This window comes from Bombus bifarius, unplaced genomic scaffold (assembly GCF_011952205.1).
Source record: "Bombus bifarius isolate JDL3187 unplaced genomic scaffold, Bbif_JDL3187 scf7180000010252, whole genome shotgun sequence".
Classification (NCBI taxonomy): domain Eukaryota; kingdom Metazoa; phylum Arthropoda; class Insecta; order Hymenoptera; family Apidae; genus Bombus; species Bombus bifarius.
Window position 1 is genome coordinate 451254 of NW_022885576.1, and position 19838 is coordinate 471091.

General features: G+C 34.3%; 1 protein-coding gene across 1 annotated transcript in view; it reads left to right on the top strand.

The window, feature by feature from the left end:
• Positions 1–19838, top strand: part of LOC117216175 — a 32407-nt gene that overhangs the window by 1330 nt on the left and 11239 nt on the right. Inside the window, exons 2-3 of the mRNA XM_033462717.1 lie at positions 4264–4469; positions 15968–16100. Of these exons, the coding sequence (XP_033318608.1) occupies positions 4264–4469; positions 15968–16100 (339 nt within the window). The remainder of the gene's footprint in view (positions 1–4263; positions 4470–15967; positions 16101–19838) is intronic.

Below are 19838 nucleotides of genomic sequence, written 5' to 3' on the forward strand. Positions count from 1 at the left end.
ATTGATTTAAATCTGAAACGTGCGCGATCTAGGCGATTCGTATATACCATAAAACAATTCTATTTTCGACGATTATTCATTGTTATATGCTGATTTCGAAATGTCTTAAAAATACCCGGAATAGCCTGCGCGCGTGTTAGTAACACGCGCTTTCAGTGATCGATACAGTAACACCTCCCAGCAACAGGGTACTGCCACAAGTAGTTATAGTCGACCGAAACCTCTCCATCCTTCCTTACGGTTACATTAAACCTTGCGTATTTTCCGCGATGTCTCCTTTTTCACTTATCTATTCTTTAAAAATTTCTCCTTGGCTAACCCATTAGCATAATTTTGATCATTTATATGAAGTTCTAGACAAGTGACAATTGGATGAACGGAACGAAAAATTGACACGAATACGTTGGATCTACTTCTACAACGACCTAGATTTCACGAAGGAACTCGCTCGCATTAACAGACACTTGCCTTCCGGCACGCTAAATTGTATCGATTATCCAGTTATTAATTGTTGCCCGATGATGTAGCTCGGGGTAATTGTTACTCGACACATTAATAGCGAATCGTCGCAACGTTACACGGCACACGGTCCGAACGTTAACGCGATAACATATAAATTTGATCGTAACAGCTGTTTCATTAATTATAAGTGAAAGTTTATTGGTTACTTTGAAAGATATGACCCGGGATCCGAAATTTTTGTTCAATCTATAGTTGAAATTTTATAATTGAAGAGATAGATATTGCTAATCCCTTGCTTTATCATTTTTTCTGTATATCTATCTATATACATATTGTCGATCGTATGTATTAGGATTCCTAGTCTCTACATCTATTGGGAAGCTAATAAATTTTACTTCATTTAGTACTTTACATTGTATGGCGCGTGTGAAAATTAGGAGAAGAACACAATAAATCATATTTTCCATTTTCTACAGAGAAGCAGTTTCAAAATTCAGTAAATTATTTGATGCTGGGGTAAACACGTATGTTTCCACTTTCTCCATAATTTAAAAAATATTGCACGCCTTGTATTAAAATATAGAAACATTAAAATAAAAGAATAAAAAAAAATGTATTTATCCTGTAATATTCAAGTGATGTGAATGGAATTACAGATTTACCTATATTAAAATAACTAAAAAGGTAGGAGAAATGAAAAGCATTTAATTTGTATTAAACATCAGCATGATCAATGTTATAAATGTTTGTATTTATACTGGAGAGCTGTCTCTGCTTTCCCACCTTTTATTGGTGAAAATAATAAGAAAAGTAATCATATTATCAATATTGCCGTAAAGACGCCAATGGAATACAAAGGATTAAATGCCAACAACGAGTTGAAATTGAATTTTCAGACGAATAGAAATCTTGTTACGTTTGCTCCTTAATTCACGCTGCGAGTGTAACTCGATATTATAAAGCAAGGGATTAATAAGAATTGTTAATTTCAACCAATAATAACATTGTTAAATGCATCATAGTTTGAGAATCGTTACAAAGTTTTTACAATAATTATGCTTTTTAAGATATGTCAAATTGTTTTCTCTTATCTATGTTCTAGTTATTTAATGTGTTTTTAAAACGTGATAAAGATTTAGACTACTATGGAGGACATTCGAATAATTTTAGATCTAAATTTCCTATGGATCACAATGCGGTGACAGTTGATGCATCAGAACGTTATCAGTTTATCAAAAATCGATCTTCAATCATGATCGTAATAAACTCGACGATAATAATGGCGGACCTGATCAGTTCGTTCTATCAAATTATTTTAAGCTCTCCGAAAAAATGTCGTATCGTCGAGTTTATTTCTACTAATATAATAGAAAAATTATCTGAAACAACTAAAAATCAAACAAGAGGATTATTCGTTTTATTTTGCCTTATTTTTTGTATATATCTATTATAGATTTTGTACTATCGAAATATTTTTTAACCGTCATTATAATTGTGACCAGCTTTCATGAAACGCAGCCATTAATTATGATTTTAATAAACGTATAAAACGAGGAACACAAGATTTGTTTTAGCGGACGCAGCCGAGCACAATGTTTAAAGTTTTATGTCATGTTATTGAACGAGTAGAGTTTCCCGGTTTGTTGTCCCGAAAATAAATTAACGATTTTGTTATTGTCAACGATGTAATTAGGGGCGAGGGACAAGAAGGGCAAAACATTTTGTTGTTGAATCGTAACGAGGCAAGTTTCCCGTTATATCTGTTGCTGCGTGTACTTTTCACTACGTATAATAACGAGACATTTGAGATTCGTTAAACGAATTATTATCCATTCAAGCCCACCGCCATTATCATGTGAAATGTTCTTTTATCCTGCATGTGCTCTGTATCGTGTTTTTATCTGCATTTCAGCCATATTTCGCTTTAAATACTCTACAATAATCTTCTTTTTTTCTGAAAACTGTTTGAATATGATCATATTTTATATTTTGATTATATTATATATATATATTATATATATATATATGTAGATATGTCAAAATATATATATATATAGGGTTAGCAACTAAATGATCGCGTATTTTAAATAAGAAGGAAAATTCAAAATTTTTGCTTAAAAATATAACTTTAGGTATTGTCCGTTTTTGTCGATGACCTTTTGCCATCTTTCAGACAGTGTCATAACTTCTGATTTTTGCCAACAAAAAACTGAATTAAATGTGATTTTACAACATCAGCGTCATTAAAAATTTAAGGAGTTCTGCATGGAACGAAATAAATGGTAATCTGGAGGCGCAAGGTCAAAGCTATATGGTGGATGTGACAACACATCCCAACCTAGTTCCAATAATTTTTGGCGAGTGACCAAAGATGTGCGGCGCCTTGCATTATCATGCTGGAAAACAACATCCTTACGATTTGCCAATTCTGGCCGCTTTTCTTCAACTGCATCGCTCAGTTTGGCGAGTCATTGAACGTACACGTTTGAATTAATCGTTTGGTTTCTTGGTAAAAGTTCAAAGTACAGAATTCCTTTATAATCCCACCAAACCAACAGTATAATCTCAGCTTTTGGTGTCGTTTGGGCTGGTTCATCTTGCATCACCCACGATCTTTTCAATTAACATTGTTATAAACTATCCACTTTTCATCGCTAGTAATCAGTCGTTTCAGAAATGGATCAATTGCTAATGCGTTGCGTCAAATGAATTTCCTTAATCCTTAATCCATTAATGACATAGCCAAGCTGTTTTAATTTTTTTTTAATGCATGTATGCGATACATTGAGGTTGTCTGCAATCTCGCGCGTTGTGCTATGACGATCTGAATCGATAATGGCCTTGATATGAATCTCATCAACTTCAACTTTACGGCCAGATCGTTGAGCATTTTTCAGTGAAAAATCGCCAGAACGAAATTTGGCAAACCCATTTTAACACTGCCTTTCTTTCAAGGCTTCATTCCCATATACGGCACACAACTTCTTGTGTGCTTGCGATGCGTTCTTGCCTTTTCGGTAATAATACAATAAAATATGTCTGAAATGCGCGTCTTGTTTTTCCATTTTTAAGTTGGGATAAAAACGAAACTAAATAACTAACCAATGCCATTTTTTTACTAAATTAAAGGTGGAAGTCCAAACAACAAGGAAACAATATAGGTTAGATGCTTTGAACACGTTGACGAAACAAAAGAATGTGCTAAAACCACCTATTGACAAAATCTGCAATCACTTAGTTGCCAACCCAATATATACTAAATGTACCTCTAACGATATAGATATTTCGCAATAATAAAATATAATATTTTCATAATGAAAAGTACATAAATGAAATAAAAGTACGTTAAGGAATTCGTAATATAAAATGAAAAACTTTGAAATGTTTGATGAATCAAATGATGTATGCTCAATATTACTAAGTGGTAGAAATGACAAACGGGATGTTTTTATGAGACAACAGATCTGTAACCATGTGGGATGATGTGAAATTATAATTATCTTGTAAAGGGGGAGAGAATGATATTTATTTGTTGGAATACTTCATATTTGTTTGAATATTTCATATGTTTCATATATATTCGTTATTCAGCGGTATTGGATACTTTAACGGAAAAGCTCGGGAAATGGGATTATAATTATGCGATCAAAGGAAAAAGAAGCATAGAGATATGTAGTTGTCAAAATATTTGATAAATTTTATACTTTAATGAAAAAGATTGGAAAGTCAAATAATCATAAAAGCTACTTCCCTAGCGAGAAATTGTTATTCAAAAAGTAAAACGTCATCGGTGACTTTCAGATGCAACTTGCAAGGTGCATGTACGACTGATAGCACCCAACTACGTAACATACAACAGCACAGCTACTCTGCATTGCGATCATAATGTCCCAGATGCTGACTTGCATAAAGTCGAGTTCATGAAGGGTGACAAGAAGATATTACAATACATAAAGGATAGGGAACCGCCGTTCAAGGACTGGGAAGTAGAGGGCGCAAGCATGAAGGTGAGTTTTATACAATCAACATACGACTGGTCCTGGCTGTCTTCCAATTATGCAGTCTTTGAGCAATTACGTAGTCATACTCATCGCATATGCTACCCCGAGCAAACGATAATCTTCGAATTGACAAATCAGCTTTCTTTTCTTTTACTCCTTTTTTCTTTGATACAGCAAAATATCATTGACTTAAGATTGTGTTGGTATTATATTTTCACGCATATTACATCAACGCATTCATTTTATATTATATCTAATACGGTTAATATTTTATGTGTCGTTGATATGATATTACCTGTAACCTTGAATTCTTGACGTTTTATGTGCGTATCGGCTCAACTTTTTATTTTATCATATTTTAAACGTTGATAAATGTATTGTTATTTATAATTTACTATCGCATCCGTGTTTTATGTTGTGTTTTAGTATTTTCTGGTAGATATAACTTTGAATTTTATTTCTCTTAAATGGATAAAATTTTATAATTTATTATGACATTTATCTTATACGAGGCGTTTAAATATTTTACGATACAACTTTTTTATTTCGTTCGTGTTAAATGAATTTTAAAATCTCTTGAAATTTACGGTTTTAAGTTTCCTCGTTTATCGATTTCGGGTCTGCATTAATTTATTTGAGGTTATTTAAAGTTTTGGCGAAAATAATAGACTTTATATCACTACACTTTATATCATATTTTATGTCACATTGATCTTCCGCTTCATATTATCGTTTTGTATTAAATAATTGTCTTTAGTTAATTAGTTTCCTTCAAATAAGCAGAAAATATGGAGAAACGGTCATTGATGATACCCGCTTACGAATATTATACATGAAAAAGTAATTCATTAATCTAATGCATTTAACGATTCCGTGATACTTTGATAGATGAGTACGTGTTCGAGTTACATACCGGCTTCCTGTGTATTCGTGTCTAGTATTGTTTAGAAATTTTTTGCCTTCTATCGGAACGTGTGATGCTGGAATTTTTCGAGTCTCCATTAATGTAATTGTCTGGAATTAATATTTTTATTTTGATCGGATGAAAATGAAGTGTCAGTATCAAAATTAAAATCAATCTTGTCAACGATTATAATACTGATTTGATACTTTTAATACCTGCCTTATCGATCGAGTTTATCTATGCCGCCTTTCCCAGCGATTCACCGATATCGCATCAGGTCCGTTCACCAAATTTCAATCTCCTGCAGTTTGCAGCCTGACCTCGTGGTCGCGACTCGCGACTCGCGGCTCGCAGCTCGCGACTTACGGTTCACCCCAGGTTCGTCCGTAACTGATTCCATTCTAGAGGTTTCCTGATTGATTTCGCGCCAGGTTCATTCTCGCGAACAAATATTCGTTCACGTATTTGCTAACACATTGCAATCGTCTTTTGCGCTGCTCGAAGCTCGTGCTCGTAACTCGTAACGAGGTTATATCGTTACATCCATCGTCGTGTCAGTGCCAATATGAAAGCGAAAAGAAAGAGTATGCAAAAAGCTTAAAAGAAAATTATGCGTAAAAATATTTAGAATTTTAAAATTTATCTTATGAAATAAATCAAAATAAAAATATTCCGTTCAATGTATTTAGGTATTCGTTTTTGGAGACCTATATATTTGACTGGATAATAAATAATTTTTGTGTATCGTCACAATTGAAAGAGGTACATACAATACATGTAGGATATATGTTTAAGTAGCTATTTCTGGATAAAACATCTTGTAGGTGTATTTATTGAATAAGGTCATATAATTATTTTAGCTTATCTAGTCTCTTGTGCGTAGTCTTGTAATGCGTGATAAGTAATAAGTAACGAGTAACGAGGTCATATCGTTACTGTTATTTTTTAGTATCTAAAACATTAAAAGTTTTTTTATTTTCTTTTATATCAATGTATAAGTATACATAGAGTACTAAAAGCATGTTATCATTATCATTATTATTATTATTATTATTATTATTATTATTATTATTATTATTATTATTATTATTATTATTATTATTGCTGTTAATACAGAAATACACGAACATTCTCATTGATGAAAGTAGACTATCTTCTGCACCATTTAATGGATCAAAATTACAATGGCCGTCATGGTCAGTAAAGTTCAACGAACATGCATATATCGTTAATGTGCCGATGCATTGGGGTTCTATAGTACATACCTCGTCTGATCTAAAAATAAATCATTCAACGAACCCGTCTGGCTTCTTTTTTAATACTTTAATCCATATAGGTCTGAACTTGAGTCTAGATTAACAACCGTATCACGCTCGAAAACGCATTTCGCTGCAATCGAATCGAACGGTTTTGAGAAAATTGTTGATTTACTCCATTTGAATGTTCGATTTAATCTGTTTGAGTAACACTAGTTTAATGTGCAATCACATGGACAAAGACGCGTAATAGATTTCAGTTACAATGAGTTGCACCTAGACTTAAAAACCTTTTCTTGGAAAAGGGCAAGAATTCAATTTTTTATTTAAAGATTATTGTTTAAAGTATTTGTGTTTGTTTAAAGGCATTAAGTATAATTAATGATTATTGTAATATTTTTGCGGAGAAAATAATTAATGTAAAGAACTTTTTTTATTTAAAAAATTGAATGTATATAATATTTTAACGTTAAAAAATCTTTATCATTTATCAGATTTTTATGGGTACCTATGAGAAAACTGTTTGCAATATATAAAAAGGACTATTTTTTTCTTATTATAAGTATGATAATAATCGTGTCATTTCGCCTTTCTAAGTTTAAATGTAATAAGATGACTCTTAAGCCGTTTGCTCCATAATTATATAGAAACGAAAAGTTTTTTCAAGTATCCATTTGTAGCAGATACCTCGATGTGGTTAATAGATAATTTCGTTTCTTTTAACCTACAATTACATATAAGCAGTGTTTGTAACAGGCTTTCGTTAGTAGTTGATAGGTAAATTATAGTTAATTATATAGCTATTTTTATATGAATATCGTCGTTGTCTTTCTTGTAACTTGCATGTCGCTTTCCGTTTCACTCCCATGTTCCACTACATATCGTCTTACTCTACTTGCACGGTTAGATTATTGTACAATATGTATCCGATCAGATATAGCGTTATTCCACTTCTACGTTCTACGGTCAGCATATATATATGTACAATATAAATGTGTAATTAATTCAGGCTCGTTCGTTTATTCTTGCGTGAAAAGACCTATTTAGTACTGTTTTCATTCGATTTCTCTCTTGATATATTACTTTTTAAAGATGTCGTATCGTTTTTTCATGGGTTAATTCAAAAGAAAGAGAACAAGGCAGGAGGATATGATTGAAACGACTGAAACGAGAAAAAGGCCATCGTTTAAAATAATCAGAAAGTAATTGATTTCATCGATCATATCGATTTCGACGGACAAATGAATAAATAAAGAAATAAGGCAAATATATCAAGATCCACTTAACCGAATTGTTGTATCGAATATTCATGTTTTTCATCTATTACGAGCAACGTAACAAAATTAATGCTTGACGATATACATATGTATGTACAAGTACATATAAGCTATATTTGTCGAAAGGACGATGAACGAGCTACTTGATATACTAACTTTCTGACTCTTTCCCCTATATCCACAAATGCAAAACTTTTATCTGATAAAATCAACATGAAATGTTAGAGTCGTGTATTGTCAAAATTATGCGAGACTGGTTTATATGTTATATTATCAACGTGATTACTCACACATTTATTATATATATTAGATATATTAATGAATTATAATAGACACAAAAATACAGTCATATGTATTTTATTGTGTCTTATAATTTGTGAATTGTAAGCGTTAAATAAAACTGGGATACGGTTGATGTTACTTTTCGTGCTGATTCAGATCATAAACAAAATGTCGTATTAAAATAAGTATCATATGAAAAATTGTTGATAAACTAAATATCATATAACTATTTTTTACAAAAGTATTGTATACCTACATAAATACATATATTTAAAAAATGTGATAGTTGAAGAGATATCGATAAAACTTGTTTATTTTGACCAATTTTTACATAACTAAATAAAAATTAGTGTCTGAAGTTGTACATAGTTGTATAAAATATAAATAATTTTTTCTAATTACTTGAAGAGAATTTGAATAAATAGATATTCTCTTATGTGTGTCAGTTATCGACTTTATTTGCAGAAGCTGTAGGTAGAATTTCGGAACTTTCTGGTATTACTAAGCGATATTTTATGAAGACAACTTTGACAAACAGAATCTATAATTTCTATTCTTCATCCTATTCTTTAAAAGTTCAAACTATAAAAAAGAAATAACTATTTGAAGAGTTTTATTTTCTATTTCTCTTAATTATAATAAATTACTTTTGTCACAAAAGCAAGCATTATTTTTTGTCAGAACAAAAGAAACGCAATCGATAATGTTAGATTAATTTACTCCAATTAAAACGTAAATTATAAACATATCGACAAAAATTTATAGTCTTTGTTAATGCAATATTCTTTTAATGAATTTTAAGAATATTTTATACCAAATATCAAAGATTAATTTGAGCACAATTTCATTGAGACTAACAATGGACTAACTTGTAAATTATTTTATAAGAGACACGAGATTTCTATAATAAGTATAAAAGAAACGGCATGGCTTTAATTATACGTAGAACGACGGTTCACATCGGTGTTTCAAGTTCACTGCATGTTCAGTGTTCAATGTTCAATGTTCAATGTTCAATGTTCAATGTTTAACTCATGCTTCGTGCAAACGATTTATTTTGCGTTACGAACTGCGTCGTGCTTGAAACATCAAGAGTAACGTAGAAAAAGTGGTCATTAAACGCGTATCTTCTCAGTGTTCTGTTTACTCTATACTCTGCTCCCTCTGTCTCTGACATATATGCATAGCCTTCTACACTCTACACTTTACGTCTACATAGTATACCCCGTGAACGTTGCTGAACTTTGCACTTCAGGACTCATGAACCTGGTAACTTGAATGCCCGTAAGGATCAAACAGAATTATCCTCTTTTAGCCATGAAAAGAGGAACTAGGAGTTTAATGGTTGTTACGATTATTTAATATTCGAAAACGTTATTTAATACCTGATTGATTTTTATGCTTCTAAAACAGCCTTTTACAAACGTTAATTACCATTCTCTTCCTTTCTCTTCTTTAATACAACACACGTTCATGCATTTTCAGGATATAACAAGAAGTGAGGGTAAAATAAAATCAGAGCTATGAGGTAAATGCTCATGCTCCTATAGCATAACAGGGCTGCAATTAGAAAAAACGTACATTTAATCTCATCTTTAACTGTAACACATTGTAAAAAGAATGCGAAACGAAGGTTTGTTACATTCTTTGATAAAACTATTTTACTTTAATTGGGATAATTTATAAAAAGGCGTTTACAAGAAAATAAATAGAATATTATTTAGGAACACGTTTTTCAACAACATTCTTCAAACAAGATGATTGCAATTATAAAATTCTAATTGTAAGATACGATTCTTTCGAATACAGGGTGGTTGGTAACTGGTGGTACAAGCGGAAAGGGGGTGATTCTACGCGAAAAAAGAAGTCGAAAATATACAATAAAAATTTTTCGTTTCAGGCTTTGTTTTCGAGAAAATCGACTTTGAATTTTCGCTCGGTACGCGCGCACTTTATCACGTCTCGTTATAACGGATCTCACTGTAGATCGTTGTCTCGATGGATATTATCGCAGTTTAAGTTTGTTTTTGCCGCAACGGAAAATTAGGAATACATAATGAAATAATATGAAGTAATCATAAAGTTTATTATTACAAAAATTGCTGAAAATATTGCCCATTCTTCCGAACACATACTTCTGCTCTTCTAATTAAATTTCTATGAACACTTTCTAACGTATTCGATTGTTTTAAAGTATGAAAGGCTACAATAATCTTTTCTTTCAATTGCTCGCAACTTGCGATTTCTTCAGAATAGACAATTGATTTAATATGGCTCCATAAATAAAAGTCAAGCGGAGTTAAGTCAGGAGAGCGTGGTGGCCAAGCTATTGTTCCAGCACGACCAATCCAGCCTTGGTAATGTTGGTTTAAAAAATTTCTCACATGAAGACTAAAATGTGGCGGTGCATCGTCTTGTTGAAAAATTAAACTTCCTCTAGTTCTCAGCGGTACATCTTCTAATAATTCCGGTAGTTTGTTTTGTAAGAAATCGAAATATGCTGCTGACGTTACATTTCCCTCGAAAAAATATGGCCTAATAATTAGATGTCCGATTATGCCAGCCCAGACATTTACGTTCCATCTTGCTTGAAAATGTGTTTCAAGAATAGAGTGAGAGTTCTCATTTTGCCAATTATGCATGTTATGGACATTGAACATGCCGTCCCTTGTAAATTTCGCTTCATCGGTCCATACAATTTTTAACAGAAATTCTGCATCGTTGGCATGCTGTTGAAGCAACCAATGACAAAATGCCTTTCGCGAAATCTTATCATGAGGCATGAGTCCTTGTACTCTGGTGATATGATAAGCATGTAAGTTGTTTTCGTGTAGAATTCGAAGAATCGTGAAGCACTTAAAATTATACCGCAAAGAAAGGTTTCTTGCACTTATGTCAGGATGTTCCAAAACGTCCTTTAGTATTTGCTCTTCAACATTTACACTAACGCGTCGTCGACGACCACCATGTCGTCTAAGTTTTTCAAAAGAACCATATTCGCCGAAGGCTTCTGCTCTTTGAATAACACGTCTGTCAGGATGTCGACGATTGGGATACCGGTGTCTGTAATGATCAGCTGCGGCTGATGCGTTACCACCACACGCAACTAACGAATTATCATGTCCGTGTATGGTATTCCCGATTGCTGTATGTAGACATGATGGTAGACTAATAGGTACTGACAGTGGATAGCGATAAAAGTCGGATAGTAAGTTAATAGGTAGGAAAACACTTCGGTCACATTGGAAGTGTTTATCAACATAACGTTAATCGAGACAACGATCTACAGTGAGATCCGTTATAACGAGACGTGATAAAGTGCACGCGTACCGAGCGAAAATTCAAAGTCGATTTTCTCGAAAACAAAGCCTCGAACGAAAAATTTTTATTCTATATTTTCGACTTCTTTTTTCGCGTAGAATCACCCCCTTTTCGCTTGTACCAATCACCCTGTATATACATATATATATATATACCTTACGTATATACCTTTAGAATTCTATACATTTAGTTTTATGTGAAAAATATTTTTTCATTTAAATTTGAAATTAAGTATGTGCTTTGTCACCTACTTGAATATTTAAAAAATGTAAATAACATTAGATTTAGGTAGAATAATATCAATGAATCTAAACTACTATAATTACATAATCTAGTATTTGTTTCTTATTATACACAGTCGTTTGTCATTAATTTTTGAAAGGCTTATATCTTCGAATATATCGGGCTATTGTCTTTTTCAAATATTTATGTTGAAGTGGTCACCACTTCTAAGAAAACTCTATATCTGGTCTTTTTAGTTTTCTGAAGCACTGAAGTCATCGACAGCGTATAGTTAATAGACTGGGACGAAGGCAGATCATAGATAGTAGACAGGCGACGATGGCTTCAGGGTTTTCAGTTATAGGGTAACACTGGTAGCGTGCGGATCGGGACCAGCACAAATTATATTTCTACTTGTACTTACACTTCTGTATTAAAATATATTTTCTACTTTACAATTTATCCACGCGTTCCTCTGTTCATACATCTAATAACCTCAACAATTTACTTATTAAGTATGTATATACTTAGCCACAAATAAGGGAACTTGAAAATTTCGAAAAAGTTGGGGACTTTGCAAAAATGTAGTTTAAATGACGTCAACGATTTAATCACTTTTTGTTGTTATAAATAGAGGATTTATGGAGACAGAACCATTCCTCGAAACAATTGCAAATTCTTAATATGTAGTAAATATTTACGAAACCACGTAAGATATAAAAAAGAAATTGTAATCACAATTGTTTCATGCTCTATATTATGGTAGTAAAGAATTTTTAAAAGACCCTTCTTTTTCAAAATTTACTCATATCGTCTTTAATATTTTATAAGAAATTTTTAAAACCATATACATAGATGTCGGTATGTATAATACGTAGATACATACATACAATACATACACATATGGATATTACAAAATTTTTAGAATAGCCAAAATCAATCTTTCGTTCAAGAAAGCGTACTGTAATGAATGATACGGTTTATTCGCCGGAACAGGAAATGATTTCGCTATTACTGTCACGTTGGAATTACATTGCTACAAAGTTTCAAACTTTCCTAGAGGTTTGAGTTACCGAATTTCTCTTGCAAGTGATATAAAAATCTGAAAATTAAGAAAAATATACTGACAATATTTTTGCCTATATTCCTGACTTATAATAATTCGCAAAAGATCGTTCAACGAAAACACGTGAAATATTATTTATTAACAGGTGTTCTAAGAGCGCATCCATTATATTTTTTAATAAAGGCTGTTGTTACGAATTTCGTACTTAAAAACACTCCGTTAGTTATAATAATCCGTAGAAAGATAGCGAATGAAAAATTGTGCAAAATATTGTTTAGTTATAGCTCAGCTGCAACGCGTTCGTTGTGCTTCGTCGTTAAAGAATATACAGTATACACTTCTAGCCCGTTATCCAATCTTGTTTTACGCTCTCTTATATTACTTCATTTTTCGTGACCGTTATTCTATAGTCTACAGTCTACAATCTACGGAAACCAAACTCGTCTCGACATACGCTTACACGACGAGAACGTTGTAAAACAAAAATTTTTCTATGCGCGAATCTACGTGTAAGCGTCCTCGTGACCTGGAATTAAATAAAACATCGCTTTTCATTGGGACGAAACCACGAAGGCGTCGCCAGAGGAAATTGAAACACGGTATTAACGATAGTCTGTATTATGTCGAGAGACAATATCGAGATGGACTTTCTTAACCAGTGGCCGATACCACGTGAAACAACCTGCATCGCAACATGCGACGTTAATAAAAATATAACACGATACCCTCGATTCGTGACATATCCCGTCAGAGTATATCCAAGCGTTGTCAGATTAAAGAACATGAAGTAAAAAATAATAGGTGTTACGCCGCCTAAAACATCTGCACGCCAGCCCGCGCGACCGGACAACAACCGACCTGCGTAACGTCACTTCGACCCTCAATAAACCTAAGGGCCCACCATAACTTTCACTTTCCTGTATTGTTTCGCCATGTGTCGTCAATCTGTTTATCCTGAAGAATGTCTTAAGCCTAAAAGTATGTTCGACGCACATCTGGTTTTTTAGAGAGGTCCTTGGGTTTATTAGTCGCACTTAAAACACGGAGAAAGCGGGTATGCGCCCATGAGGAAAATCTGAATAGCCCTGTAATAAAACAAGCTAGATTTTCTCACGCACACAGTCATCTATCCACCACGATGGTAGGAGACTCCCTACTCATCCCTTCGAGCAGTAATGCAGGTCATGACCAATCGACACCTCGGTTCGTTACCCTCACTTTTCCTAACGAAATTGGGAACAACGAATCCGCGTTCTTTAGGCACAGGGGCACACCCACACCGAACTTTTCTTCCGTATGAAAAAGGGAGCGACAATCAGTCTAAAAACTAACGCCTAACGCGGCAGTCTACACATAGCGCGAGATTCGCATACTTCCCGCAAATCTTTGTCGGTTCTCGTGCGACAAGTTGTTAGCTATCTTTTCGGCATCAGTGTAGTCTAAGTGTTGGACATATATAATTTATAACTCTGTGAATCCCAGGGTTATACAAACTCAATCACCCCTTATTATCTCAACGGAAATCAGGGGATCGATCAATTCGTGGTGTCGATTGTTATAATCGTAACGGGGATTTACGACCCCCGTTGACGTCTCTCCCTGCGATTACGTCTCCCCGCGATTGGTCGAAATTACAATAGGGTATAATGAAAATACATTCTTTTTAGATATCTGATCATTCCATACTTAAACGATGCCATACTTATATATATTATAAATTGTGTATACATATAATGGCTCACGAACATGTTCCAATATTAAACACAGGAAATTTATATGAATATATTATGTACATTATACGAAATTTGTGGCAATTTCTGTAGCACTGTAATATGATACAACTATCATGATTGTAATAGGAAAGTTGCAAAACAATTCGAAAATGTATATGAAAGTTTATAAGACATTTATTGCAAATATACACTTAGTGAAAAATTAGTATACAGCATGAATTGTAGCCTCACTAAATATTGTGGTTTGTTAATATAGTGCATAATTAACTATTCAAATACGTTGGTAAATTTTGTGAAGTGTATGTTTCCAATAAATAGTCTGTAGCTTCTATATACGTACATTTCTAAATGTGTTTCAAAGATCAATATAATCACGATAGTCGTATCGTGTTACAGGATTAATAAAATTTCAAAATTATTTAAATTTATTATATGTGTACACACGTATACTTTCGTGAGTCATAGTATATAACGTGGCATGTAAAAATATCAATGTTATCGTATTTGTTGATGAACGATGTATTATTTATTGCTTTTTCACACGACATTCCTCCTTTTTAATCATTTTTTAACTCTTCTCTTGAAAACTTGTGAAAATTAAACACTTTTTTATTCTTTATAACATTTTGCCCTTATCAAATTACATATTTTGTCGTCAAATAAATAAAAGTTTATTCATGTTACGTATAGAAAATAAAGTGGATGACGGAACAAATTCCAACTGTATTTTATTCTACATATGTAATGTCGTTTCTACTCTGTGTGACTGACCACTGACACGATGGAACAGACTTTCCGGTTCATTAATATTGAACATTTCTCTATTGATGTTATTTGTAATTCTCTTAATTAGTGATTATGTATACGAGTTGCGGCAGTTACTATTCGATCCTACTTTAGCGATTCAAAATGTAAAATGCAAAATGCAAAATAGAGAAAGATACTACTTATAAAATGGCTTGATACGAGTATATACGAGTGCAGGCGCTCACGAGAATATAATATTTGAACATTTATAAATATTTATAAGTATCTGAACCTCTTATAAATTTAGATATTTATATGACACTTGTAATTTTTTCATATGGGTAAGATCTATATGGAATGCAGTGCAGTCCTTTTAGCTTTCTACTTGATTCATCTGTAATTTTACAACACCATATAGATAACAATTTTTCTCTTTTCTACATTTCATTCCTTTTCTTTCAACGCCTACACGATCAAAGAACAGACGTTTGATCAATTTCTGAGGAATCGATACACAAACGTTCCTTTCATTTTCAACCATGCTTTCGCACGCAAGAGGCACTGATAAAGGCAGTGGTATAATGGCGAAGGATTTGAGTTTGAACGAGTACACGGAAACAGTGGTCGCGTTTTATTTATTTTATTTAATAGAAATTTTTTACCACCTACTAGCACTAAAACACCGTTTGTTTACAGCGCTTTGAAAATGGCACGACAATCAAATTAGAGAATGTCCGTTACGAGGCATCCGGCTCGTATAGCTGTGAAGTTTCGATGTCGATTCCTATTTATAGCCAGATTTCGGAAAGCGTTCCAATGGAAGTTATAGGTAAGAGAAGATAAATATCTACATTTATATATCTTTATATATATCATAATATTTGAAACTCGCCATGACGCTGCTGTAGCGTTATCAGTTATAATCTACAATTTATGTTACGACTATGATGATACAGTATAATTTTTTATAAATGAAGGATTCAGCCAAAGAGCGATATAACTGTGTCTTAAAAAAAAAAAAAAAATGAGATAAATCCAAGGAACAATGTATAATCTTGGTAAACACCAATTACTAAATAGTAATTTCTAGAGAATGTTGTATAGTTATTTACAATATCCATCTCACCCATCTCGATGATTTCTGAGTATGTGTAGAAATCAGCGTTTTGAACCACTTTTTCCTATACATATAATTTGCAATATAAAGAAACTTATTCGTTAGATACCATTATTTATCATACCATATTAATCTCATTATGATACTATTTCAAGCCGAATCAAACGTTGGAAAAGATGCAAACGAAACAAAAAATTATATGGTACTCTTTATTCGCATTTCTATTCGTTTCATCCTCCAACGCTAGTGCAACAGATCGAAGCTCATTCTCTGCCCATTGTCTTCTGTTCGATCTTTTCACGTAGGTTCGCATTGTTTGCTATAAATACACATTGTTTACTGAAATAAGTAAGTTGCAACCACTATACTGACGCGGCATTTTACTCCAACATGTTGAGAAAGATGCTAAACTCGTTAAATAGGTAAAATTTTATGCTTATCGTTTGTGCAAAAGTAAAAGAAATTTCGAAAAATTCGTCTTTTCCGGTTTGCAACCTGCTACTGTTAATAACACTCCTTTCTTTTATTACAATACGAAATATTATACTAAGCTGCAGCAAAAATTTTTGCGGACGTCGTAGCATAAATTTCTTCGACATACTCATGTTGTATATTACAACAAATGCTAAGTGATTTTCTTTATCAATTGACGTAACGGAAGAATTCGTAAGTACACATAATAGATAACATAGACTGAATAGACTTCAGAATTCTAATTACTTAGCATCTTCTATTTGCCATCTTTCCCCTAATTACCTTATGTACTTATATCTGCATTTATTTCAGTTTGATGGCCTAAAATTGGCTTTGCATAGTTCATAAACATAAAAAAAACTAAAACTAAACTTACAGATAACTACGATAGCATAAAAATATGTCAGTTTTTTGATAATCCTTCTTTTTTATCTTTAAATACTTTATCTTTATATAATCATTCTCCCCATTACGTTTCATTCATCTATTCGTTCATTCCGCCATCCATTTGATCTATATTTTATAACACTTGTATTTGTACCTTATTTCTCAATAATTACATTTTTCTTCTATTCTTTTCCTTCTTCCTTTCTATTCTCCGCCACCACCTTTTTCATGTTTTTATTTCTATCCAGAATTTCCTTGACGTACAAATTCATCCTATCTATCGTTTCACATTCCTCCTTCCAGTGCTCCAACCAGTCCTCCTATTTTTCATACAACGTACGTGTCTTTTTCTCCTGTTTCGACCAGGACTTATTTGCCTCTTTCAAACTATCACATCTGATCCTGACTAAAATTCTTTCATCTCCAATTTTAAATATAAGAAACATCGTTATAAAAGATTGAATCTCATATCTATAATATTAATAATTTGCAATTAGAGTATATCTATAGCTTTTAAAAAGTTAGTGTTTAAATTTCACTCATATTACAAATATTTCAGGGGGCATCATAATATTTCACCTGTAAAGTATATCTATCTTATTCTACTTTCGTATGAAACGTAAAATTATAATAAGAAATATGTCCTTTGACGGACAACAACAAACGAGACAAAATGTCTTCTATTCCAAATAGATTAGTCACGCAAAGATTAATAGCGCTAAATTACTGTAGAAACTTAGGAACTATAGTAAAATGTGGAGGTTGGACTTTGAAAAGTGTATAACATATTAAAAAAGTTCCTTTGCAATACAATTATCTATTAATAAGCGAAAACCAAAGTTTGAAAAAATGGGAAATGTTATAAAATGTGAAAAAGTACTTGTAAATCAATTACAAGAATTCTTTGATGTAACATTGCTGTGAAGACACTGAGAAATGAAAACATTGACTTTTATATTTTATACCCTAACTATTAATGTCATTTTTAAGTATTTGCAAAAAGTACTCATATAATCTATATAACCTATATGTAAATTCATAATATAGGATTTATTTATTCAGAAATATTAGAAATAAGGGTTTTCAATGATTTCTATCCTAAATGATAAGTTTATTGATAGATGGATCCATTTACAATGGATTAGACAGGAAACGATGGTCATTTAACATGAACTAAATACAGTAATGTGCTATAACTAAGACAACTTTATAGATAATTCACAACTCACAACTAATAATTTATAACTGATAGCAACTTGGCAATTCAACTCTCAACTCCTCATAACTGGACTTTTAGTTAACGATTTTTTTCTTTTAACGTGGGCAAATCCTCATGGACGGGGTACTGTCGGACTCAAATCGACTAAAAACCCACGGTGGACGCCCTAACGATTGGTAGGAGTGCCCCGGGATCCCTTGGGAATTATTGCCGGGGCACACCTTCTCCCTGATGGTGTTATCGGAAGTCATCCTCCGTTGATTGACCGTTAGGGACCACTCCTCCTAACGCCACGCTGCCTGGGCCGTCGTGCAAATCCGAGGGGGGGGGGGGGCAGACCCTCCTCGGCTTGACAGCACTTTCGATGGATGTTGTCCTCTCTCCCTTTCTCTCTCGGCACGCTTCTTTGCGAGCATGACCTGCTCGCAGTAGGAGCGGACGACGATGTACTCCTGTTGCCCCCTCAGCATGGCTTTTACGATCGCCTCGGGGGCCAAACTCTCGCCGATGGCGAGTCGTAGGACACGACGCGGTTCCTCCCACGCAGGACAGAACTCCAGCGTGTGCTGTGCTGCGTCTTCTTCTTCCTCGCATAGGTGGCACGTGCTAGTCATTTCTCGCCGAATCCTTAGCAGGTACTCTATGAGCATCTGCGTCATCTTGTACGTCAGCGGGAGCCCGCCGCGATCTCTCCAGGTCTCCCAGTTCGGTAGGACCGCTCCAACCTCCAACCAGGTCTCGAGCCTTGCCTCCTTCCGAACGTCGTGGACCGACTGGCTGGCGGAGGGCGTATCCCCGCCCGAGCACAGGCCCCGCAGGTGATGTACACCCGTCGGAGGACTAGGGCCTGTAGCTCGAACGGAGGAGACGTCGCCAGCACAGACGCCGATGCGTAGAATATGGTCCGATATCCCCTGACTATTCGGATGGTGGTAGTCCTCTGCAACCTCCTCAACAGCAGTAAGCTGCGACGACTCCTCGGCAGATCTTCCGCCCACACCGGGGCCCTATACAGTCGACGAACTCCGACTCCGGCCCCGCCGATGTTTGGTAATAGGCCGCATAAGGCGTTGGCTGCGGCCGTCACTTTAGGAACCAGGAACTCGAAGTGCGGCCCGAACGTTCATTGGCTGTCGATCGCGAGGCCCAGGTATTTCATCTGGAGCCCTCCCTGTACTGCCTTTCCGCGGATGTTCACACAGAGGCCAGGAGGAGGGGTTCCCGTACGGTGTTGGTCGAAGAACTACATGGCCTCAGACTTGGCAGGTGACACGCTCAAGCCTAGCTCCTGGATGGCGCGAACCGCGCACGCCACGACGACCTCGCCGAGTTGCAGAGTCTCGTTAAACCATCGTCCCCCGGCCAGGACC